The sequence below is a fragment of the Triticum aestivum genome, chromosome 4B, assembly GCF_018294505.1.
Source record: "Triticum aestivum cultivar Chinese Spring chromosome 4B, IWGSC CS RefSeq v2.1, whole genome shotgun sequence".
NCBI classification, from domain to species: Eukaryota; Viridiplantae; Streptophyta; class Magnoliopsida; order Poales; family Poaceae; genus Triticum; species Triticum aestivum.
The window spans coordinates 120,097,031-120,122,799 of record NC_057804.1 but is presented as its reverse complement, the minus strand read 5'-3'; the positions used below and the strand labels follow the sequence as shown (position 1 = coordinate 120,122,799).

At 43.3% G+C, this 25,769-nt stretch overlaps 3 protein-coding genes across 20 annotated transcripts in view; 1 reads left to right on the top strand and 2 right to left on the bottom strand.

Moving 5' to 3' along the window:
* Positions 1 to 13,287, bottom strand: part of LOC123091390 (uncharacterized) — a 53,445-nt gene extending 40,158 nt beyond the window's left edge. For 4 of the 15 annotated variants that reach the window (XR_006443069.1, XR_006443070.1, XR_006443067.1 and 1 more), the window contains exons 1-3: positions 12,974 to 13,278; positions 12,410 to 12,635; positions 12,218 to 12,281 (exon numbers count right to left, since the gene is read on the bottom strand). Coding sequence is in view for 2 of the 15 variants with exons in the window: in XM_044512892.1 (XP_044368827.1) it covers positions 12,218 to 12,281; positions 12,410 to 12,561 (216 nt within the window). In the remaining 13 variants the exon portion in view is untranslated. Of the gene's footprint in view, positions 1 to 12,217; positions 12,282 to 12,368; positions 12,636 to 12,973 lie in introns of all 15 variants that reach the window. The other 11 variants (XR_006443068.1, XM_044512891.1, XR_006443074.1 and 8 more) reach the window with 10 other exon arrangements.
* A 507-nt stretch (positions 13,288 to 13,794) lies between these two features.
* Positions 13,795 to 15,048, top strand: LOC123091388 (NAD(P)H-quinone oxidoreductase subunit T, chloroplastic). The gene is made up of 2 exons (XM_044512887.1): positions 13,795 to 14,248; positions 14,338 to 15,048. Exons 1-2 carry the CDS (start codon positions 13,812 to 13,814, stop codon positions 14,756 to 14,758), a joined length of 858 nt encoding a protein of 285 aa, XP_044368822.1. The 5' UTR covers positions 13,795 to 13,811; the 3' UTR covers positions 14,759 to 15,048.
* LOC123091386 (pyruvate kinase 1, cytosolic) overlaps positions 14,817 to 25,769 on the bottom strand; it is a 12,459-nt gene continuing 1,506 nt past the window's right edge. Inside the window, exons 4-16 of one of the 4 annotated variants that reach the window (XM_044512884.1) lie at positions 19,112 to 19,267; positions 18,746 to 18,823; positions 18,536 to 18,667; positions 17,588 to 17,668; positions 17,192 to 17,260; positions 17,013 to 17,102; positions 16,518 to 16,662; positions 16,355 to 16,443; positions 16,055 to 16,150; positions 15,908 to 15,975; positions 15,715 to 15,814; positions 15,413 to 15,629; positions 14,817 to 15,282 (exon numbers count right to left, since the gene is read on the bottom strand). In XM_044512884.1, coding sequence (XP_044368819.1) covers positions 15,278 to 15,282; positions 15,413 to 15,629; positions 15,715 to 15,814; positions 15,908 to 15,975; positions 16,055 to 16,150; positions 16,355 to 16,443; positions 16,518 to 16,662; positions 17,013 to 17,102; positions 17,192 to 17,260; positions 17,588 to 17,668; positions 18,536 to 18,667; positions 18,746 to 18,823; positions 19,112 to 19,267 — 1,326 coding nt within the window. In that variant the 3' untranslated portion in view covers positions 14,817 to 15,277. The remainder of the gene's footprint in view (positions 15,283 to 15,412; positions 15,630 to 15,714; positions 15,815 to 15,907; positions 15,976 to 16,054; positions 16,151 to 16,354; positions 16,444 to 16,517; positions 16,663 to 17,012; positions 17,103 to 17,191; positions 17,261 to 17,587; positions 17,669 to 18,535; positions 18,668 to 18,745; positions 18,824 to 19,111; positions 19,268 to 25,769) is intronic. The other 3 variants (XM_044512883.1, XM_044512886.1, XM_044512885.1) reach the window with 3 other exon arrangements.

Here is a 25,769-nt window from a genome sequence, read left to right as displayed (position 1 = left end):
CCCTGCTCGCTGAACGCAACAAATAGCAGTGCCCGTTACAAACGGGGTTTCCTATTTGGCGCCACGGGCGCCAGTTAATGTGCATTTTGTTAACTGGCGCCTGTGGCGTCCGTAAATGGGCCGGCCCATCTAGGCGCCGGTAGACGATTTTTTTAAAAAATTCTATGAACTTTTTTTAGATAGATGAACTTTTTTGAATATGAATGAACTTTTCTGAAATTTAATGAACATATGTCTTGAAAATGGATGAACTTTTTTTTATTTATGAACTTCTTTTTAAGTTCCATGAATTTTTTCTAAAAACACATGAACTTTTTTTCAACTTCTATGAACTTTTTTCGAATTTAATGAACTTTTGCTAAATTGGATGAACTTTTTTTCAAATTGATGAAGTTTTTCAAAATTTATGAACCTTTTTAAAGATATGAACATATTTTTTCAAATGGATGAACTTTTGTTCTTTAAATCTGTAAACCTTTCTTCATTTCATATTTTTATTTTCGTTAAAAAAACTAAAAAAAACTTACGGCAGCACGCTAGTGGGCCGGCCCATGCTAATAGCGCTGCAGGCGCCGGATCGTTAACTGGCGCCTGCAGCGCTGTATAGGAGCTCCCGTTAACGGCCGAATTTAATGAACTTTTGCTAAATTGGATGAACTTTTTTTTAATTTGAATGACTTTTTTTCAAATTGATGAACTTTTTCAAAATTTATGAACCTTTTTAAAGATATGAACATATTTTCTCAAATGGATGAACTTTTGTTCTTTAAATCTGTAAACCTTTCTTCATTTCATATTTTTATTTTCGTTAAAAAAACTAAAAAAAACTTACGGCAGCACGCTAGTGGGCCGGCCCATGCTAATAGCGCTGCAGGCGCCGGATCGTTAACTGGCGCCTGCAGCGCTGTATAGGAGCTCCCGTTACAAACAGTCGATGCTTCGCAACCTGGGCTTGCCCATTTAGGTAGCGCGCAACAACAGAAAACGGACCCTTGGTTTGATTCGAACCCGAAGCGAACAACCCGCAAAATAATCCAAAAAGCGTGCGTGTGGGGATTTGAACGCAGGACCTCAACTGAGTGAACCACGTCACAAGCCACTATGTACATCTACTTGCTTGTCTAAAAATGCTAGCTCAGTTAATATAAACTATACGCGGCAAAAGAAACTTAATTTTTTTTTTGACATTTCAAATGTGGTTTACTTTTCACAAAAGTAAATATATTTAGAAAACCGAACATTTTCAAAATTTGCTAACATACTTTTAAAGACTCGAACATTTTTTGAGAATTTGAAACATTTTGTTAAAGGAGGAACAAAATTGAAAGCGAGAACATTTCCGAAAGTGCGATTCGCCAACCCAGGTCGCCTCGCCTGTGCAATTCGCTGACAGTTTGACGCAAAGTGCGTCGAGTGTTATTTTCCCTCGTGCATGAGCTGGAAGCTTGCAACACGCCTGCACGCACATGACAGCCATCCACATGCCCAAGCCTCATCCGTACAGCGCTTTGCACATGGCGAGCGACATTCCCCTTCGGTGCGGGGACGGAGATGGCCTAGTACACGAACAACAGAAGTGTTGTACGTAGTACATTAAGCCACGATTCCATACGATGCTCGATCCAGCGGACTACCTTGCTTTGGCCAGTTATATACCAAACGCTGCTCATATGTGAGTATGTATGAGTGTGTGTGTCTTCATGGTATTCGATTGGGGGCAATTTTAATCAATACTATGTTTAAGGGATGCACTCTGTAGTAAACACATAAAGTTACCCTTTTAAAAAAATAGAGGGGCCGTACTGGAACAGGATCCCTTAATTACATGACACCTAATTAAAATTGTTTATGATCCTCCCACCACAAGAGGTCTCATTTCTTAGAACAAATTAATTGGATCGCGTCTTGCGTGTATACCACCCAAAGGAAGGGTATGAAAATGTTGGGTGGAGTTAGCTTTTCGACGAAGACCCGTCCGAGCGAAGCCCTGTTCGTAAGACCCCCCGCAAATAATGGATTATAGAAGAATATTATTCCAAATACTCCTTTGGACGCACATAGTAGCATTGCGATTCCGAATCTTTTTTATTTATGAATATGAACAGAAAAATTTCATTGTATCGTTGGGCCGGAGCGGAAGAGGAAATTGCATCCTGTAACCACAACATTTCTCCCATTTTTCTTCCCCGGGCTTTGCAACATTTCGAAATCGGGAAATTGCGACAGGAGCAAGTTCTATTAGAGAACAATTAGCAGATTTGGATTTGCGAATTATTATAGAGAATTCTTTGGTCGAATGGAAGGAATTAGAAGACGAGGGGTATAGTGGAGATGAGTGGGAAGATAGAAAAGGACGAATAAGAAAAGTTTTTTTGTTTAGACACATGCAATTGGCGAAACATATTCAAACAAATACAAAACCAGAATGGATGGTCTAAGGGAGGAAAAGAGCACATTACTAAGAGATTTATTATGAGTGTTCGGTTTTCAACCCACTACATCCTTGGGTGAGGTCTGAGGCAGGAAAACGAGCATATTACTAGGAGATTTATTATGAGTGTTGGAATTTCAACCCACTAAATCCTTGGATGAGGTCGGAGGAAAACATGCAGATTAGGAGATTTATTATGAGTGTTTGGTTTTCAACCCACTAAATCCTTAGGTAAGGTCTGAGGGAGGAAAAAGAGCAGATTACTAGGAGATTTACTATGAGTGTTTGGTTCTCAATCCACTAAATGCTCAGACTACTTATTTTCCAGGAATACCTGGGATGTTAGCCCACTAATAGACCCACTTTGACTGGGATGTGGCTCTTAGCATGTTTTTCTACATAGTATAATTAATGCTTTGATCTGGTGTGGCTAATCTTCCTATATTATGCACTAAACCAATTAAATGCAACACCATTTTAGATACAACACTCAGAAAATTATGCATTGGGGTGGTTGTCTCTCAGACTACTCACAATGGAAGCTAGTAACATAAATAGTAATATGCATGCTGCATAGACAAAAAAATAATGTGACAAGTAAATGAAGAGGAAAGAGGCCAATGAAGTACTCTAAAATAATAAATGTTACCGCGACATAGCGCTTTCCAATGAAAAATAACGCTAAAATAATAAATAAAGATCTCTATGTTATCACACATATGCCATTTTCACTGTCAAATAGTAACATAAACTAGTAACAGATGCATGTTACTAGTCTAAGTCAGTCACCACTATTAGCACATTTTCCCTCTCCAAGACGGCTTGGGTGAGGTATCGGAGAGGGAAATGAGCAAATTACTAGGATATTTATTATTAGTGTTTGGTTTTCAACCCACTAAATGCTTAGACGACTTATTTTCCAGGAATATCTCGGGTTGTTAGCAGACTAACAAACCCACTTTGAGTGAAGATATGGCTCTTAGCATATTTCCCCTCTCCAAGTGGTTTGGGTGAGGTTCGAGGGAGGAAAACGAGCAGATTACTAGGAGGTTTGTTATGAGTGTTGTTTTCAACCCACTAAATGCTAGGACGACTTATTTACCATGAATATTTAGGGTCGTTTGCCGACTAACAAAACCACTTCATGTGGAGATATGGATCTTGGCATATTTTTTAAACATAATATAATTAATGCTATTATTCAGTGTGGCTAATCTCCTAGTTAATTTCTCTCATTTACTTCTCTTTATAACTTGGTCACAATATTGAGATGCATACATAATCCCTAAACTAATTAAATGTAACACTACTTTAGATAAGAAACAATGCATTGAGGTGGTTGTCTACTCAGATTACGCATAGTGGGAGTAAGGCTAGCCATAGTGGGAGTAACTTAGGTAGTAACTTAACACATCCCAAGACAATTTTGCTTATGTGGCAAGTATTTAATGAGGAAAGAGGTGCTTGTGGTAACATAATATTTTACTGTAACATAGCGCTTTCCGAGGCAAAATGAGTCTATGAGATAATAAATGAAGCAATCTATGATACTACTACTATGTTACTTTGCACTATGGAGGTAGTAACTTACACTAGTGTCATATGCATGACACTAGTCTAAGTTACTCCCCACTATGATCAGCCTAATATAATAGATACTAGCATGCATGCCCCATAGAAAAAATTTGTGACAAATAATTAAAGAGGAGAGATAAATGGAGTTTTAGGTCGGGCACAGATCTTTAGATCTTCAATTGAACTAGGAAACATGTATGACATTCCACAAAAAAAAGAATGACTTTAAATTTGTTGGCAGATGTATTTTGACGATATAATTTTGTGACATGATATACATGTTTTGTTGGTCAAGTTGTGGGCCTAAAATCCCCTAAAGACCGGATTATAAGTGACCTTTGGATATCAGCTATTCCTGTCTTGTTAGTCATCCAACCATTTAATCTTCCTGCATTAGTTTACCATAGCAATCCTCCACCAATGCATGCGAGCATGCATGAGCGTGGGGATTATCTATTGTCACGGTAGATGTTGCATGGATATATAGACGAACAGTTATTCCCTTTGTATCAATGCATTAGGCATATTACAAAAATCAAATAATCCCAAGACACTTAGGACGTGTTTGGTACTCAGCATACAACCCAACCAAGGTCTACTAGATGCAGCTTTTTTCGTGTTGAGCTGTTTGGTGATACTCCCTTTGGTCCTTTTTACTTCACGTATTAGATTTGTGTCAAGTCAAACTTTGCAAAGTTTGACCAAATTTATATTAAAAAAATGTCAACATCTACAATACCAAATATATACATTATGAAACTACATTTCACAATGAATCTAACAATATTGATTTGGCATTTTGAATTTTGATAATCTTTTCTATAAGTTTGGTCAAAATAGAGGTACTTGGACTTCGAACAAAACTTATATACAGGTTAAAAAGAACCGGAGGAAGTATGCAAACAATGTTGGACCTACACGACACGATTCTTAAAGCACCTCTAGGTCTGGCTCTGGGAACGACCGAATCGACAGTTTCCAGCAAGCCGGGCCCGAGCTATGCTTTGGAGGGCAAGTGGGTGGCTCCGATGACACATGCCTGTACGTGGTTTGCACGTATTCTCCTGTAATCACACCTCTTTAATCTCTTTCATCCCTTCTACATAATTATGCTTTGATTCGAGATAAACTGTACACGAAAAATATGTGCCTCGATGTTCTGATTTCATTAAGCCGGCCAGATCATAGTTTCGTTCATTATATATGTTGAATTTTGTGTTCCTATTTAGATCCTTTTTGGATGAATTTCGACAAATTCGTAGCACACGATCGACCATTTGAAGTTTCCTTTGACGAGTAGCTTCACCTAGTTGTACAACTTCTTATAGCCCAACGCCATGAGCAAGCGGTCGGTGACGAACTCGATATACTGGCTCATGAGGTCGTCGTTCATGCTGACGAGCGCGCAGGGGATATGCACACACAGAGCATGTTGGGAATGTTCTGGTGGTGACATGCAGATTGCACCACTCCAACACAGTCCTCGGCATCGGTGGCCTCGTCGTGAACGTCGACGACCTCGTCGCTGGCTTGCGGGCGTGCTCGGCTGGCACAACCTTCGCCTGCCGCCACCATAGCTCCCTGCTCCTGCTGCACCTGCATCCGACGCAGCCCGGCCTTCCATCCGCGAGGGCACAACACTGGCTCCGATGACTAGCTTGACATCCAGGAGCCCACCACCGGCCGACCTCTGTGACCTGGAGCTCTTGGTCTCCTCAATCTCCGGCGCAACACCGTCCAAGGCGCCGCAGCAGCACCAACAACCATTCAGGGAGATTGCCGACCAGGTCGTCTCCAAGAGTTCCACAAGGTGATCTCCATCCTCGACTGCACCGGCCACGCCCGCTTTCGCCACCGATCCGTCCAGTCCCTGCCTCCACTAGCTCCGGCCACTCCTCCCCCTCCCGCACAGCACGCTCTGGTCGTCGAGCCGGCCAGGCCCGCTCCCGCAACCGCAGAGCCTGACGTTGGACTTCTTCTCGTCGGTCACTACCGATGAGGGGAGGGTGTCCAAGGGCCGGAGCAGGCCGCGACTAGTACACTGGCGCCGGAGGCAGCGCTGGCGCCGGAGGCAGCGCTGGCGCCAACCAGTAGTCGTGCTCGTGGTTCCCTCTGCGGTCAAAGCACGTGTGTTCTACTGTAATCTCTCTGTTAAGTGTAGTTGTTAACACCTAATCATCATGCATGTATGCAACCAAATATTGGGTGGAAATTGCTTTCACCATGACAAGACCCAATATGCAGGCAGCCAAACAACACACAAACGTCGTATTTTTACCCTGTATTTCCTCAACCAGTCTCCACTCAGCCTATATTATTTTTTCCCTCTCAACAAGGCCCTTCTCAGAAAGTAACCAAACATGTCCTTAGGCACGGTGCATTAACTCTCACCTCGTTTCTTGTTTCTTAACATGAATAAAGGAATCAATCAATAAAAGATGTGGGGCATATATGCTTTCAATGGCTTGAGAGTACCTACCATGGCATGCAGTGGTCAGTTCATTGCATACAATGATATTAATTAGCAAATAAACATTAAGTTCTCTCGTTTTCTCGTCTGCCTTGATCGCGGTGCACAACCTAAGATTACTAAGGTACTTCCCAGTGCTCCATGGTATACTGGTGCTAAGGATGCCACATAGACAAAAAAGTGATGTGGCAAAGCAATTAAAAAAGAGAGAGAGCATTATGATGACACCACGAAGAAACAATGCTAAGCACACAGACTTATGCAAAATGACTACCAACAATACATGAACGAGTTAATTCTTAAACAATTCCATGAGGGAAGCTTAGCTACAAAAGCTAAGCACCTATGCATTGGGAAAACTAGTTGCTAAGGATTTTAATGCACTTAGCATCTCATCTAAGCACCCATGCATTGGAAGAGGCCTAATGCAGTATGGTGGGAGTAGGCAATTTAATCACCGCAATTGAAGGATGGACTTGCATGGTGGTTGGCTATTTTCCGGGATCAAGGCATTAATTATATAACAATTAGGCTGGTCATAGTGGGAGTAATATAGGTAGTAACATAAATGCCACATAAGCAAAAATGTTGATGTGGCAAGTAGTTAATGAGGAGAGAGGCAAATAGGGTAACCTAAGAGCATGGTTAATAAGAAAGCCCGCTGCTGGCTATATATCAATGCATGTCATCTAAAGCCTGCTTAGAAGTCTACTAGTACACTAGATTGGTTGTAGACTAGCTACTACTATTCAATGTTTGCATGGAGAGGAAGAAAAGGAGGGTGTAATAGAAGGAACGCCGGCTCACATGGGCTGCATGCAGCTTTATTTCCTTGTTTAGCCTGCTGACTAGAATCTATTGTACTTGCTCTAATATGTTACCATCACATAGCGCTTTCCAATGCAAAATGAGTCTACAAGACAATAAATAAACATGTGTATGTTACTACACATATGACACTTTCCACTCTAAGGGTAGTAACATAGAGTAGTAACGTATGTATGTTACTACTCTAAGTTACTCCCCACTACGACCAGCCTTATAGGATAACCTTGGTCGCCCTTAGTTGGTTCTCCCAACTAGCAAACCGGTCTAGAGTGTGTAATTTAATATGTTATCAGAATAAACAGAAACTAGTTGAGGGTGAAGTGACGATGTGTGTTGGAAGTGGTTCCAAGATTGATATGATCATCATCGCACACTCCCTATACTTTCGGATTAGTGTTGAACCTAAATAAATGTTATTTGGTGTTTGCGTTGAGCATGAATATGATTTGATCATGTTTATTGCAATACGGTTATTCATTTAAAATCAGAGAATAATTGTTGTTCTGTTTAAATGAATAAAACCTTTGATGGTCATACATCCAATGAAAATAGTTTGTTGGATCTCGATCGTAGTGATACACATATTCATAATATTGATGCCAAAAGATGCAAAGTTGATAATGATAGTGGAACTTATTTTTGGCACTGCCGTTTGAGTCATATCGGTGTAAAGCGCATGAAGAAACTTCATAAAGATGGATTTTTGGAATCACTTAGTTATGAATCATTTGATGCTTGCGAACCGTGCCTTTTGGGCAAGATGACTAAAAACTCCGTTCTCTGGAACAATGGAACAAGCTATTGACTTATTGAAAATAATACATAACGATGTATGCGATCCAATGAGTGATGATGCTCATGGCAAGTATCGTTATTTTCTGGCCTTCACAAGATGATTTGAGCAGATATGGGTATATCTACTTGATGAAACATAAGTCTGAAATAGTTGAAAGGTTCAAAGAATTTCAGAGTGAAGTGGAAAAATCATCGTAACAAGAAAATAAAGTTTCTGCGATCTGATCGCGGAGACGAATATTTGAGTTACGAGTTTGGTCTTCAATTAAAACAATGTGGAATAGTTTCACAGCTCACGCCACCTGAAACACCACAACATTATGGTGTGTCCGAACGTCGTAACCGCACTTTATTGGATATGGTGCGATCTATGATGTCTCTTATCGGTTTTACCACTATCGTTTTGGGGTTGTGCATTAGAGACAGCTGCATTCACGTTTTAAAAGGGCACCATCTAAATCCGTTGAGACGACGCCGTATGAACTATTGTTTAGCAGTAAACCCAAGCTGTCGTTTCTTAAAGTTTGGAGTTGCGATGCTTATATGAAAAAGGTTTTCAACCTGATAAGCTCGAACTCAAATCGGAGAAGTGCGTCTTCATAGAATACCCAAAGGAAACTGTTGGATACACCTTCTATCACAGATCCGAAGGCAAAACATTCGTTGCTAAGAATGGATCCTTTCTAGAGAAGGAGTTTCTCTTGAAAGAAGTGAGTGGGAGGAAAGTAGAACTTGATGAGGTAATTGTACCTTCTCCCTTATTGGAAAGTAGTTCATCACAGAAATCAGTTCCAGTGATTCTTACACCAATTAGTGAGGAAGTTAATGATGATGATCATGAAACTTCAGATCAAGTTGCTACCAAACCTCGTAGGTCTTCCAGAGTAAGATCCGCACCAGTGGTACGGTAATCATGTTCTGGAAGTCATGTTACTAGACCATGATGAACCTACAAACTATGAGGAAGCGATGATGAGCCCAGATTTCGCAAAATGGCTTGAGGCCATGAGATCTGAGATGAGATCCATGTATGAAAAAAAGTATGGACTTTGATTGACTTGCCCAATGATCGGCGAGACATTGAGATTAAATGGATCTTCAAGAGGAAGACAGACGCTGATAGTGTTACTATTTACAAAGCTAGAATTGTCGCAAAAGGTTTTCGACAAGTTTAAGGTGTTGACTACGATGAGAGCTTTTCACTCATATATATGCTTAAGTCTATCTGAATCATGTTAGCAATTGCCGCATTTTAGAAATCTGACAAATGGATAAACAAAACTGCAATCCTTAATGGTTTTCTTAAAGAAGAGTTGTATATGATGCAACCAGAAGGTTTTGTCAATCCTAAAGGTGCTAACAAATTGTGCAAGCTCCAGCGATCCATCTATGGACTGGTGCAAGCATCTCGAAGTTGGAATATATGCTTTGATGAGTTGATCAAAGCATATGTTTTTATACAGACTTTTGAAGAAGCCTGTATTTACAAGAAAGTGAGTGGGAGCTCTGTAGCATTTCTAATATTGTATGTGGATGACATATTGTTAATTGGAAATGATATGAAAATTCTGGATAGCATGAAAGGATACTTGAATAAGAGTTTTTCAAAGCAAGACCTTGGTGAAGCTGCTTACACATTGAGCATCAAGATCTATATAGATAGATCAAGACGCTTAATAAGATTTTTCAATGAGTACATTGATAAATTTTTGAAATAATTCAAAATGGAACAGCAAAAGAAGGAGTTCTTGCCTGTGTTACAAGGTGTGAAGTTGAGTAAGACTCAAGACCCGATCATTGCAGAAAATAGAAAGAGAATGAAAAGTCATTCCCTATGCCTCACTCATAGGTTCTATAAAGTATGCTATGCTGTGAACCAGACCTATTGTATACCTTGCTCTATGTTTGGCAAAGGAATACAATTTTGATCTAATAAGTAGATCACTGGACATGGGTCAAGAATATCCTAGTAAGGACTACGGAGATGTTTTTCGATTATGGAGATGATAAAAGAGCCTGTCGTAAAAGTTACAATGATACAAGCTTTTACACCAATCCAGATGACTCTAAGTCTCAATCTAGATACATATTAAAAGTGGGAGCAATTAGCTAGAGTAGCTCCGTGCAGAGCATTGTGGACATAGAATATTTGCGAAATACATACAGTTCTGAATATGATAGACCCGTTGACTAAGCTTCTTTCACAAGCAAAACATGATCATACCTTAGTACTTTTTTGGGTGTTAATCACATAGCGATGTGAACTAGATTATTGACTCTAGTAAACCCTTTGGGTGTTGATCACATGATGATGTGAACTATGGGTATTAATCACATGCAGATGTGAATATTGATGTTAAATCACATAGCGATGTGAACTAGATTATTGACTCTAGTGCAAGTGGGCGACTGAAGGAAATATGCCCTAGAGGCAATAATAAAGTTATTATTTATTTCCTTATTTCATGATAAATGTTTATTATTCATGCTAGAATTGTATTAACCGAAAACATGATACATGTGTGAATACATAGACAAACATATAGTCACTAGTATGCCTCTACTTGACTAGCTCATTAATCAAAGATGATTATGTTTCCTAACCATAGACATGTGTTATCATTTGATTAATGGGATCGCATCATTAGAAGAATGATGTGATTGACATGACCCATTCCATCAGCCTAGCACTTGATCGTTTAGTATGTTCCTATTGTTTTCTTCATGACTTATACATGTTCCTGTAACTATGAGATTATGCAACTCCCGTTTACCGGAAAAACACTTTGGGTGCTATCAAACATCACAACGTATCTGAGTGATTATAAAGGAGTACTACAGGTGTCTCCAAAGGTACATGTTGGGTTGGCGTATTTCGAGATTAGGTTTTGTCACTCCAATTGTTGGAGAGGTATCTCTGGGCCCTCTCAATAATGCACATCACTATAAGCCTTGCAAGCAATGTGACCAATGAGTTGGTTATGGGATGATGCATTACGGAACGAGTAAAGAGACTTGCCGGTAACGAGATTGAACTAGGTATTGGATACCGACGATCAAATCTCGGGCAAGTAAGATACCGATGACAAAGGGAACAACGTATGCTGTTATGCGCTTTGTCGATAAAGATCTTCGTAGAATATGTAGAAACCAGTATGGGCATCTAGGTCCCGCTATTGGTTATTGACCGAGAATGGTTATAGGTCATGTCTACATAGTTCTCGAACCCATAGGGTCCGCACGCTTAACATTACGATGATAGTTTTATTATGAGTTCATAAGTTTTGATATACCGAAGTTTGTTCGGAGTCCCGGATGTGATCACGGACATGACGAGGAGTCTCGAAATGGTCGAGACATAAAGATTGATATATTGGACGACTATGTTCGGACACCGGAAGTGTTCCGGGTGATTTCGGAGAAAACCGGAGTGCCGAAGGGTTACCAGACCCCCCTCCCCTCCCGAAGAGTTAATGGGCCACATGGGCCTTGGTGGGAAGAGAGAGGGGCGGCCAAGAAGGGCCGCGCGCCCCCTCTCCCTCTGGTCCGAATTGGACTAGGAGGGGGGCGGCGCGTCCTCCTCCTGGCGCGCCCAACAAGGGCCGGCCGGCCTCCCCCCTCCCTCCTTTATATACGAGGGCAGGCGGCACCCCATAGACACACAAGTTGATCTACGGATCGTTCCTTAGCCGTGTGCGGTGCCCCCCTTCACCATATTCCACCTCGGTCATATCGTCGCGGAGTTTAGGCGAAGCCCTGCGCCGGGAGAACATCATCATCGTCACCACGCCGTCGTGCTGACGGAACTCATCCCCGAAGCTTTGCTGGATCGGAGCCCGGGGATCGTCATCGAGCTGAACGTGTGCTGAACTCGGAGGTGCCGTACGTTCGGTACTTGGATCGGTCGGATCATGAAGACGTACGACTACATCAACCGCGTTGTCATAACGCTTCCGCTTACGGTCTACGAGGGTACGTGGACGGACACTCTCCCCTCTCGTTGCTATGCCATCACCATGATCTTGCGTGAATGTAGAAATTTTTTTGAAATTACTACGTTCCCTAACAAGTACACGCACTACCACCAAAGCAGTAAGATTCAACAAAGACAAGAATACCGGCAAAAAAAGGAGATGCAGCAATGGCAATCCATCAGCAACGAAATCCGCCGAGTGGTAAATCCTACAAACACCACAGATAAACAAATAGAAGCATGTTAGAAAGCAGATGTAGCAAGAAAACAAAAAGTACAGGGAGAAATATGAGCACCGGAAACTATGCGAGTCCTGGTAGAGTTCTCGATGGCATACTTGGTCTTGCCTCCTTTCCCTGATAGGCGCGAAATGGCACGTGACAGAAGCTCCCCTCTGAGTGTCTTCACATCCTTGATCTCGAAGGAGTCCACATACAGGTCATCAAGACGAAGTAAGGCAACGGCATCGGCAATGTCAAATCCAAGCATAAAAGCATGCAACACTTCTGAAGGTTGCTCACATCTGGTGTATCATGCCTTGTCTTCAGCTCGACCCTTTTTGCCTGTAAAAAAACAAAACAGACTAATGAAATTGCTGCAAAGGAGACAGAAAAATGCTTAACATTCAGATATCTGACAAGTTCTGCCCCAATAATAAGCACTGGAAGAACTCCCTGCAGATCCAAAAACCATGAGAGAAACACCAGCGGAGAAGAACCAATACAGATCCAAAAAACATGTTACAAAGCAGATGTAGCAAGAAAACAAAAAGTACAGGGAGAAATATGAGCACCGGAAAGCATAGGAATCAGATCTAGCAAGAATCCTAGCTCGTGGCAGCAACCCAAGAAGCCACAGAGCAAGATAAACTAAGGCAGAGAAAGGCAACAAGTCAAAATACCTGGAAAAGGATGGTATGCAGCCAAGGCAATCCTACAGCAGCCAAACCGCCCGATTGGAAAGTCCTGCAAACAACATAGATAACCACACAGAAGCACCTTAGTCAGCAGATCTAGCAAAGAAAAAAGAGCAGGAAGAGGAGAAGCCAGACACTGAGGCAGAGAGGGGACGAAGTGACTGAGAACACGAGGAGATGAGGAAGGGGACAAGACGAGAAGAGCGGCGATGATCTGTGTGCCATCGAAACGGGCCGGGCTTCTTAACGGGCGCGCTCCCCACCCGCGAGCCGCACGAGCCCAGCAAGAAAACGGATCGACTGACCCAAACTAGTGCTCAGTCGACGCTAGCTGGCCCAAATGAATAGCAGAAAGCACTCCAGAAAAAACCCACAGCACACATCTCAAATCACGATCCAACGGACCAGAAATCGACTGACGCAAAACTCAAAACTCAGTTGACTGAAAAGTAGCTAAATTGATTTTATATATAATGGAGGTTATTTTGGCCACACGATAGCAAGATATAACAATTTATGGCTGCCATATTGCAGTAAGCAGTTCTTTTCCGCGGTCAGGGTATAGATATGCTCGTTCGCGGGAAGGCCGGTTCATCCCTATCCCCAGATAAAACAACGTGGATTTAGAAGTAGAGAAATAACGAGCGCCTCACAATGTTCATCTGGTCCGTATCAAACTGAAACCAATTAACATTTTCACAAGGCCATGATTTATTTCTCTGGTTTCTTCTTCCCTCTGGTTCTCGTTACCGGGGGAAAAAACAGTGTCAACATGTGGCTCACGACACCCGAAGCCCGTCGTATCTGAACCTTTGCGAATGCGATGTGGTGCCCTCATCCGCTCCCCACCGCAACTTGCATGAACACAACCGCACCTCAGAACTCCTCTGTAACCTCTACCTGTGCTCATTCCTCGGAAGTACTGCACGGCTGCCGCCTCATGGCGGCATCCACAGCGTCGTCTAGCCCCTTGACGGCCTTCCTCCATCGGCACGACGCACGCAGCCGACGCCGCGCAAGGTTCGTCGTCGCGGCGAGCACGGCGGACGCCGAGCCGTCCCCAGAGGCTACAGCGGCGTCGTCCTCGTCAACGGCAGGGCCAGGGAAGAAGAAGACGGTGGACACAAGGATCCACTGGTCTGACCCAGACGAAGGGTGGGTGGGAGGAAAGGCGAACAAGGAAGGCGACGGCCGCAAGGACGAGCCGATGGGGCGACGATTCGCCGACCTCATCAACAACCCGTCCGAGTCACACTACCAGTTGAGCTCGGCCTAACAGAATTCACGCTACGTCCCTTGTCCATCTTGCCTGAAACTGACTACACCAAGATTACTCTGGTACAAACCAGGTTCCTAGGAATATCGCCTGGTGCAGACATAGAGGAGATCAAGGCGGCGTACCGGCGGCTGTCCAAGGAGTACCACCCGGACACGACGAGGCTGCCGCTCAAGTCGGCCTCGGAGAAGTTCATCCGGCTCCGGGAGGTGTACAAGGTGCTGAGCAAGGAGGAGAGCCGCCGCTTCTACGACTGGACGCTGGCGCAGGAGGCCGAGAGCCGCCGGCTGCAGCAGCTCAGGTCACGCCTCGAGGACCCCTACGAGCTCGACCTCCAGAACTACGAGCCCGTGCCCGACACGGTGGATCGCCTTGGCGGGAAGAACATGGAGCTCAGCGACCAGGCCATGACCGCCCTCACGTTCGACATCGGCATCATCATCTTCAGCATCTGCTGCATCATCTACGCCCTCTTCTTCAAGGAGCAATACTGATAGAACAGAAGGATGCTGTATAGTAGTACTGGACTACAGACACGAATGGTACAGTATATGCAAGGTAATAGCAGATAATGTCATATAGCGTATTATGTAACATGAAATACAAGCTAGGAATCACTCATAGGTATTATCTCAACAATCCTATAATTTTGTCCAAAACTTGGATGTTTGAGTGAATGAGCTCTCTTCACTTTATTAGGGCAACAAGTATGTAAATCTAAAATACCAAGGTGCTAAACATGACAACCTTGTCGTGCTATACTACTCTTTTATCTCTGGTCAAAGTGAATGGAGAACAAAAAGAGGAGGCAATCTCAGGCGTATAGTTGAAACTGTTGCCTGAGAAGGGTCATTCATCTTTCAGAATCGTCGCACTCGATGATCTTGACAACAGAGGAATCACCGATCTTTTCAAAAATAATCACCCTGTCGTATGGCTTTATTATGCCTACTGACCGGCCATAGTTCAGTGCAAGTTTTATCCCGTATTCTTCCTTGGTGAGCCCACCAGTTTCAGCCTGTTAGAGATCAAAAATATAAGCTTGGACTTAGAAAGTTAATACTCCCTCCGTTCACTTTTGTAAGTCGTTTTAGACATTTAAGACAGCACCTAAAAAAGTTCAATTTCAGCTGTCTAAAATGACTTACAAAAGTGAACAGAGGGAGTAGCTGTAATAAGAAAGTTCAACGCAACTCTGAGATAGTTGCACCGTAGATCTCCAAACAAAAAGCATCCGCAGCCACCATATATGCTTAACATTGGAAATAACAGAACTTGCTCTGGTATCACCAAGTAAGAAGTGCATACATCGTCAGTACTCCCCATCAAAGGGTAGACACCTCTCACAGAAAAACATTGCCTCGCCTGTAACAGTCAGTAAGTGTAAGTTTACGGATTCCATTAAAGAAAAACACATACAGATAGATAGATAGATACGCCTGTTACTTACCTGTGTCGTGCCATAAGAACGCCACTTCGATGGATCAGAGCCCTCACGCGGGAACACAACTGCTAAAACTGGCATTGGGGCCCTGTATTTAGCAATTAACCTGCAGAAGACGATGCATCAAGTAAAGATGATAGCATATTTGCATGACAGAAACATGTCTAATCAAGTGCTAATCTTGTGTAGTATAGAGCACCTAGCAGCTCTCCCCGAGAAGGTGAACACAACAATTGCAGCAGCTTTTACCTTCATTGCAGAACGAACCTATATGTACACAAAAGATTGCTATTAATGTTCCTATAACAATAGAATATGTCCTGCTTAATGATTTAGAAGTATTTACCGCTGATGATGCCACAGATTCTTCATGGACCATTGGTTCACCTACATGCCTCACTACTTTCTTGAAGTGAAGTGACTGGTTATACACGGTCTCAGCCTAGAAGAATGGTTTATCATTGATCAGCCAGTCAATTTAGATGAGTTTTTAATTATTATTACTCCCTCCGATCCAAAATAATTGACGCAGCTTTAGTATAACTTTAGTACAAAGTTGTACTAAAGTTGCATCAATTAATTAGAGAGTACTTTATTTGAGAAAATATTATTTCACAAGTTATTAATGAATGAGGTAGGAACGTACTTCTGCACATATTCTGCCCACAGTACGCACAGCGTCAACAGGATACTGCCCTCGAAGTGTCTCCGCACCGAGCAAAATGCCATCAGTTCCTGCAATGAGAGCAGTATACGAAATAAGTACCTACAAATATGACTAGTTCTAAGAACAATGCAGGTTTACAGACCATCTAGGACAGCATTTGCAACATCAGTAGCTTCTGCGCGAGTAGGGCGCAGATTGTCAATCATGCTGTCCACAACTCTAGTAATGATCACAGGTTTGCCGGCCATGTTGCATTTATGAATACCAGTCTTTTGGGACATGAACACCTGAAGAGCCAAAACTGTAGGTTATGAAATGAAGCAACAATGAAGGAATCCACTGATGCTAAAGTATCTGCTGCCTAAAACAGCTAGATGAGTTAGTTTTAACTTTAAACTGATAAGAACATAAATGGTAACTCTTGCACCATAAGAACAAAGATATTCTTGTACAGACATTTCTGTACTACTCCCTCCATCCCAAAATGTAATAGCATCATAGTGTAAAAAATGATAACTAGTACTATCATTTCAAGGCAACACACCACCGTGAGTGGAAATGATTAGACACATATCTGATAACACTTAGGGTTTACAAGGTGCAAAAATTGGGTATTTTGAGGAAGACCAAAATTTACCCTCTCTGGTGGGAGGTCAATTCCCAGGTCTCCTCGCGATATGATGATACCATCCGCCTCTTGGAGAATTTCATCAAAATGCTCCAAACCCTAGAAAGAAATAAAATACTGCACGATGAAATTAATCATAATATAAAGTGAAACAAACAGAACAGTATCATCATAAAAACGATAGTTACCTCAGCATTTTCAACCTTCGCATATATCTGTGTGTCTTGAAGATCATGAGATTTTAAAAAGGCTCTAAGCTGCACAAAAAATATATTTGAGGATCAGCAGTGTTCCCCCAGCTAACTAAGCTTCTATTCAATTGACTGGCAATTGATTCATATTTGAAGTCTAAACTGTAGATACATACAAGAGCTCATTCATGAAATCCCATCTACTCAATTGACTGGCAATTTGCATCACTAAGCTTCTAAGAATCTAATTTCTGTTGAGTGCACATAAGAGCATGAAAAGCCTCTAAACAAGGTATTACAGAAACCATGGAAAGGAAATCAAGAAGCAGGTGTGTAAATAACTATATGTATGATTCAGGTGCAAGAGTGGATGATTCGGAAAAGAAAACTCACCTCCCTGACATCTTCAGAAGAGCGGGTATGGGAAAGCGATATAATGTCAACACTGTTTTGCAGCCCCCACGTTGATATGACCTATTGTAGGGGAAAAAAGTGCTTAGGATGACCTGGATGAATTTATAAAACAGCATCGACAAATATGTATTTTACGTGCAAGCAATCTTGAAATAAACTATTCCCTCTATTTTCTTTTACTTGTTTTGGACTTGGACAGAGCCTCCAACAGACTAATAGATACTCCCTCCGTTCACAACTATAAGATGTTTTGGTCTTTTGGACATTTTAATATGGACTAGAAACGGATTGAAATGAGTTAAACAACACACTTAAACATGTCTACATACATCCGATTTAGAACAAAGTTAGAATATTGTATAATAGTGAACAGATCAACAGAGGGAGTACCTTTTAACATTTGTTCAATTTTATCAAAATATGATTAAAAATGATGGCATTGAGTTTCTGTGACGTGTCTAAATATTTGTGTGGACATTGGTTGTCAAAGTTTTAGAGTGCTGATTGCACACATTCAAGGACGGCAAGTAAAAGAGACAAAAGAGGAAGAAGTTGAACTTCTAAAGAACGTTATTTAACAAATCCTCAACCGCAACTAAAGATCAACAATAGCCAGAAAGAAGCAAGTTGCCATTGTATTTACGATTTTATCCAACATGAGATCGAAACAGATTGTTTGGTTTGTGCATCGTTTTAACTTGTAATGCGTGTCTCGTGAGTGATCTCTTGTCATAGCTTTATACCATTAAATATTGGTAAGAAAAAAAATTTAACAGATAAAAACAAACAAAAAATATGGTTGGGGACCTTATATTACTACAAAAAGTAGCTAGTCAAAATATTTTGTACAGGAAAACATAGCGATAGATTTATGAGAGTGTATATCTGAGTAGTGTTGTACAGAAACTCAGAAGTAGTGCACATTACCTGTTTATCATATTCACTCAAAGTGGGCATACTGATATGTACTTGTGAAACATGCAGAGTGAAAATGGGCCCTGACAGTGTAGCTGTGTTCTTCACGTAACAAATCACTTCTGCACCAGAAGTCTCCGTAACCTGTAGATTATAGTATATAAGGACATGCCAATATTGGGAAATGTCACATATGTGAGGAGAATCTAAGAATTCACGCACTTCAAGCCATAGAGATGTTGTTTCACTTCCTGTGAAAAGATATTGACCAATGAAAAGAGTATCACCCTTCTTCACAACCTGAACTCAAGGAATGAGAACAAAGTCAAATATGCAATATTCCAAATTGTAAATTTCAGAAATAGCAGAAATTTTACAACCAAGTACTTTCACCAGCACAATAGAGAAGTCAAATAGATTTTGTTTGTTGCATAAAATCTATTAATTTTACTTTAATGCCAACATGTAAGTGGTGGTTGCACAGAGCAAAAGGAACCTAGCGACATATAAATGCATAGAGATAAACATAATTCAAATAATGCATTATAATACTTCATATCCTAATTGTTATTTTTATTATTCACTTACTTTTGCAAGATCGCCAAATTTAATTGGTAGGATATCAGCCGAAGGAGCTTTAGAAAGATCTGGTGTTATTGTGACATGATTCCCCCCTATCAACTCGATTGCTCCACCAGTTGAATTGTGAACCTGAATTTCTGGACCCACTGTATCCAGCATTATCTATGAATATTCAGATGAAATTAGATGTTGACATCATATGCCTCTTAGCATCAATCTTAAGAGCATCACCATAGAAGCTTATGAAGACAATGTACAAAGACAAGCCAAAATAAGATACTGAAAAGGTATGAACATAAATGAAATTCTAAATTTTAACTATGACAAAATATCAATCAATGGTAATATGCGAGCAGACGGTTGCTGCCTCAAGTCACAGGTATTGAAGATACATTTAAAGTTAACTCAAGGAATATATTTGACCAATGAGGAAATACCGAAATATAAAGGCATCTCCAAATACCGTACATACCTGAATGCATATATTTAACAGTATATATCTCAAGGTGGAAAAGCTAGCTAGGTTTAGCATTTCCCCAATAAACCATTTTTCGTAAGTGAAGGCTTTTCATATAACAAAGCAAATATGCACACGGAACTGAAATGTGGAACTTGGGAAGATGCAGATTTAGAATATGGTCCATATGTTAGAAAAAAGGTCTGCAAAGTTTACATATGCAGCATCATGAAATAACTAAGCATGGAAAATTAAAGTACAGACTGGAGGATAAAAGTTACCACACAAACCAACATAATGATTGTTAGGAATATGCAACTTGTATTCCCATGAGGCCATAGGCCGATATATATATACATGTACAGGTGTGGAACATATGCAGGAAACCCCTCATACAACGAGATAAATATAAAGGGGTACATGACTTATATTATAACTCTAACACCCCCCCTCAAACTCATGGTGGATGAACAACACTGAGTTTGGAGAGATAAAAGCCATGTTGTGCTCTAGTCTGAGCCTTTGTCAGGAAATCCGCCAACTGTAACTCGGAAGGCACATACTGAAGAGCAATAACCTCATCCTGCACAGCAGCGCGCACATAGAAAGCATCAACACCAATATGCTTGGTGAGCTCATGCTTCACAGGATCGCGTGCAATGCTGATAGCACCTGTACTGTCAGATAGAAGCAGAGTCGGTGTAGTGACAGAAACACCAAAATCCTGAAGTAACCACCGTAACCAAGTCACCTCTGCCGTCAAAAGAGCCATTGCTCGCAACTCAGCCTCGGCACTCGAACGGGAAACTGCAAGCTGTTTCTTCGTCTTCCAGGCAATGAGAGAACCACCAAGAAAAACACAGTAAGCAGAAAGTGAACGGCGATTGGAAGGATCACTAGCCCACGTAGCATCCGAATAGGCCTGGAGCTGTAAAGAACTGGAGCGAGGAAAGAATAGACGGTGAGAGATCGTGCCTCGAAGATATCGAAGAACACGAAGGAGATGACTATAGTGAACCGAGGTGGGGGCAGAGACAAACTGACTCAGAATATGAACCGGATAAGAGATGTCCGGACGAGTGACAGCTAGATAGACAAGACTGCCAACAAGATGACGATAACGCGTCGGATCAGGGAGAGGATCACCATCAGTAACACGGAGGTGAACATTGAGCTCCATAGGAGTCTCAACAACGCGCTCGTCAGTAAGAGCAGCACGAGCAAGAAGATCCTGGATATACTTTTCCTGGGATATAAAAAAGCCATCAGAGGTAGAAGAGACTTCAATCCCAAGAAAGTAGCGAAGAGGTCCAAGATCAGACATAAGAAACTGCTCACTAAGACGGGCCTTTACAAAGGCAATATACTCGGGATCATCCCCCGTGATGATCATGTCATCAACATAAAGAAGAAGAAGAGTCCGACCACGAGGAGAAAGGTGAATAAACAATGCGGGATCATGAGCACTTGCTAAAAAACCAGCAGCAGTGATCACAGAGGCAAAGCGCTCAAACCAGGCGCGGGGGGCTTGCTTAAGGCCATAGAGAGAGCGACGAAGACGACATACCATGCCATCAGGAACAGAATACCCAGGTGGTGGCTGCATGTACACCTCCTCACGCAGCTCACCATTAAGAAAGGCATTCTTAACATCAAGCTGAGATATAGACCAGTGGCGTGCAGAGGCAACGGCAAGAAGGGTACGAACAGTGGTCATATGAGCCACAGGAGCAAAAGTCTCGTCATAATCACGACCATGCTCCTGCTGAAAACCACGAGCCACAAGACGAGCTTTGTGACGCTCAAGAGAACCATCGGAGCGAGTCTTAACCTTGTAGACCCACTTACTAGTGATCGGACGGACTCCGGGAGGAAGAGAAACAAGATCCCAAGTACCAGTGCGTTCAAGAGCAGCAATCTCCTCTGCCATCGCAAACTGCCATTCAGGATGAACAACAGCCTGACGGTAAGAAGTCGGCTCAAGAACAGCAGCACCAGCAGTGGGAAATCCAAAGCGATCAACAGGCGGACGAGGACGAGAACGCAAACCATAAGTAGGCTGAGAGAAAGATGACGACCCATCCACAGAGGCATCAACTGGTCATGGACGACGAGTGTAATGTTGAGGAAGAGATGGAATAATAGAAGGAGGAATCGGCAAGGTAGAATCAGGGGGTGACGACGAAGAAGTCACCGGAGATGAAGGTGTAGAATCCGGTGACAAACTGGGAGAGGAAGTCACCGGAGATGAAGGTGGAGAACCCGGTGACAAGCTAGACGAGGAGACCGGGGAGGAAGGTGACTGCAAGTCAACGAGATGTGGAGAAGGAGAGGAAGTGGAACGGAGAGGTACAGTGTCGGCGAGGGTGATAGGTGAGTCAGGAAAAGTGAGGAAAGAGATATCCTGCACTGAAAAAGTCGAGGAAGATGGGCGTGGGTAGAAAGGACGAGACTCTTCAAAAGTCACATCTCGAGAGATACGCATCCGACGACCAATAGGATCCCAACAACGATAGCCCTTATGCTCATCACTGTAGCCTAAGAAAACGCACTCAACAGACTGAGCAGTCAGTTTGGTGCGTTCGCGAGGGGCAAGAAGAACATAGCAAACACAACCAAACAAGCGAAGCATCGAATAATCGGGAGAACGATCAAAAAGTCGCTCGAAAGGAACACCACCCTGTAGAGCAGCGGAAGGCTGTATATTGATAAGATAGGTGGATGTGGAGACGGCCTCAGCCCAAAAATGAGGCGGGAGAGAGGCAGCAATCATCAATGCACGAGCCGTCTCAAGAAGATGTCGATGCTTTCGCTCAGCCACACCATTCTGAGCATGAGCACCAGGACAAGAGAATTGAGAGAGAGTCCCGTGCTCAGCAAGAACACCACGCAACATCTTAGAGATATACTCGCGAGCGGAGTCAGCACGAAAAACACGAATGGGTGAAGAGAACTGAGTATGAACCATGGTAGCAAAACGCTTATAAATAGACAACACCTCAGAACGAGAAGTCATGAAATAAAGCCATGTGTAACGAGAGAAATCATCTATGAAAATAATATAGTATTTATGACCACCTTTCGAAGCGAAAGGGGCCGGACCCCATACATCAGAATGGACTAAATCGAAAGGACGCTTAGACACGGACTCACTATGTGAATATGGTAACTGAATCTGCTTACCAAGACGACAACCCTGACACTCTAAAGAGACATCTCCTGAGACAGACCCCAGAAGGCCTCGACGAACTAAAGAAGACAACCGAGAACCACACAGATGACCAAGTCGATGATGCCACTGCTGGAAGGAACCAGTGACAGAGGCAACAGAAGCGGAAGAACTGGCGATGGTGGTAGCAGCAGAAGGAACATGAAGCCAGTCCAACTCCCAAAGACCCTGAGAATCACGGCGGCGAGGGCCAGCCCCAACCAGAGTGTGCGTGTGACGGTCCTGGACAGAACAAGAGTCAACGTCAAGGATGACACGACAACCAGAATCCGTAAGTTGACCAGCAGAAAACAAATTCATGGTAAGTCGAGGAACATGAGCAACATCAGGAACAGAATAAGGAGTAGTAAGATTGCCTCTACTAGCAACAGAAAGTGGAGTACCATCAGCAGTGAAGACATGAATAGGAGAATCCAGTGATCGAAGAGAGGACAAAGTGGAGGAATGAGAAGACATATGAAAAGAAGCTCCAGAGTCCAGAACCCATGGGGATGTACCTGACTGTGTAGAGGGTGATTGCTCAGTGCGGGAAGCATCAGTCACAGAACCGGCAGTACCCGTCGAGGAAGAACCTGAAGCCGCGAGCAGACGCTTAAGTCTCAGAATATCCTGCTCAGTCAAAGCAATGGCTGAAGCTGTCGAGGTAGACGACGAAGTCCCTGAAGATGATGATCGAGCCTTGCGCAGGTGTTTCTTCTTCGTGTAGCACTGAGACTCAAGATGACCATCATTGTTGCAATAGGCGCAGTGTGGACGGGGGCGACCGGAGCCTCCAGAAGGAGTGGGCAAGAGCGGCGGAGCACTCGAGCGAGAAGTGGTCGATGGAGCAGGTGGCGGAGGAGCACGAATAGCAAGCACAGAGGGAACCTCCAGCAAACCAGCACCACGTAAGCGAGTCTCCTCTGCACGAATCTCAGAAAGCGCCTCCATGAGAGAAATACGGCCACGAGCAAACAACTGAGCACGCCGGGGCTCAAACTCCTTACGAAGCCGAGACAAGAACTCATAGACGAGATGAAACTCCAAATTGGCCTGGACAGCCTGGCAACAGGGGCAGGTACGACACCCAGCACTACGGAGAGAATCAAGCTGATGCCAGATAGCAGAACTCTGTGCATAGAAGTCATCAACAGTAGAGTCACCCTGCTGAAGAGCATGCTCCTGGCGGATCACAGAGAGGTATAAGGCATCACCAGAGGGCTGATAGCGCTCACGAAGACGGGTCCACATCTCAAAGACAGTAGAAAGACCCAGAAATTCAGAAGCAAACTGAGGCAGAACACTAGCAGTGAGAACAGCTGCAGCACGAGCATCATCATCAAGCCACTGGGGTAAGCAGACAGAGCACCATGATACAACTGAAGAGCCTCCTCATAAGCCAAAACCCTCTCATCATAAGCACGATCAGCAACCTCATCAGCAACCTTAGCCGCATCCTTGGCAGCCTGATTAGCATCCGTAGGAAGAACCGATGGAGTTGGCGGGGTAGGGGCCACCGGAGGAACTGGACGTGGCGGACAACAGACCTCGCCAGAAAGAACACCCCAAAGACGGATGCCACGCATGTGAATGCGCATGAAGCCAGTGAACTCGGTGTAGTTAGTACCATCAAAGATCACCGGACAGCGAGGAACAGCAACATAACCCGATGCAGCAGACATTTTTTTTTAGATCCGACGAGAACGACCGGATCGGAATCAGGCGCTGCTACGGGAGCAGCGAAAGCCGGCGGGAGAGGAGATCAAGGGCGCCTGCAGGACGAGCCCCCTGGGCCGATCTGACGCCCTGGGCGCCTGCGGGAAGGGCGGCTGGGTGGCGCCCGAGCGGGACAGGCCAGCAGCCGAGCTCCCTGAGCGCCGGCTGGACGGGAGCGGGACGGGCGGCTGGGTAGGAGATCGGGGGCTCCTGAGCGCCGGCTGGACGGGAGCGGGACGGGCCGGCAGCCGAGCGGCTGGAAGACGCCCGATCGGGACGGGGCCGGCAGCAGAAGCCCTGCTAGCGGCTGGCTGAAGAGGAGATCGGGGGCTCCTGCGGACGAGCCCCCTGCCTCGATCGAGAGACGAAGAGGAGATCGAGCGGATTGCTTCGATCGAACAGACGGATCAAAAGCACGAGTTGCAGCGTGCAAAAAAATTGACCTAGCTCTAATACCATGTTAGGAATATGCAACTTGTATTCCCATGAGGCCATAGGCCGATATATATATATACATGTACAGGTGTGGAACATATGCAGGAAACCCCTCATACAACGAGATAAATATAAAGGGGTACATGACTTATATTATAACTCTAACAATGATGAGGTGACCGCACGTACCAATAGAAAACGTGATGTGCATGTAGAAAAAATTAACATATGCGCACATGCCCATTACTAAAACATTCCCCAAATGTTCAATGCTTACTGCTAAAAACATAATTGAAACAAATAAAAACACATTCATGAGCCGCACTGTCTCTTATTAGGAAAACATTGTTGCAGACCCAGCGCCAACCAGGGTGATGGTCTGATGGAAGAGCAACTGGTCATAAAACAATGTTATGAAATCTGGATGCAGTAGCCTTCGTCAACGACACCGTTTTAAAGCGGTGCGTTGTTACTATCATCAGAAACACTATTGCGGCATAAGTGAATCAAAACAAACAAACCATAATAAGTCCTACAAAATCAATAAAAGTGTGAAGCATGACTCATACATAGGGTATTCACTAGGTAACTGGTACTCGACTGGCCCATCACCTTATAGCGATTATAAAGAACTCGACCTTGTAACCGGCTTTTCATTTTAAACTCTGGACTTGTATGTTTACAATGATATTGCATCAAAATAAATATGTAACCCATATTGTCAAAACTATATCACTGGCTACTGCTCAGACTTCGTGAGCACGACCGGTAAGTGACGTGAATAATCAACAAGATTCAGACTACAGATCTGCAGATCCAAATTCAATCCATGAACCACCGAATCTGCA

Excerpts from the sequence above, each read along its gene's own strand:
- LOC123091388 (XM_044512887.1), top strand. The coding sequence starts at position 13,812 with ATGTGGTGCCCTCATCCGCTCCCCACCGCAACTTGCATGAACACAACC. Across the intron at positions 14,249-14,337 it reads CCGTCCGAGTCACACTACCA|GTTCCTAGGAATATCGCCTG; the intron begins GTTGAGCTCGGC and ends GGTACAAACCAG.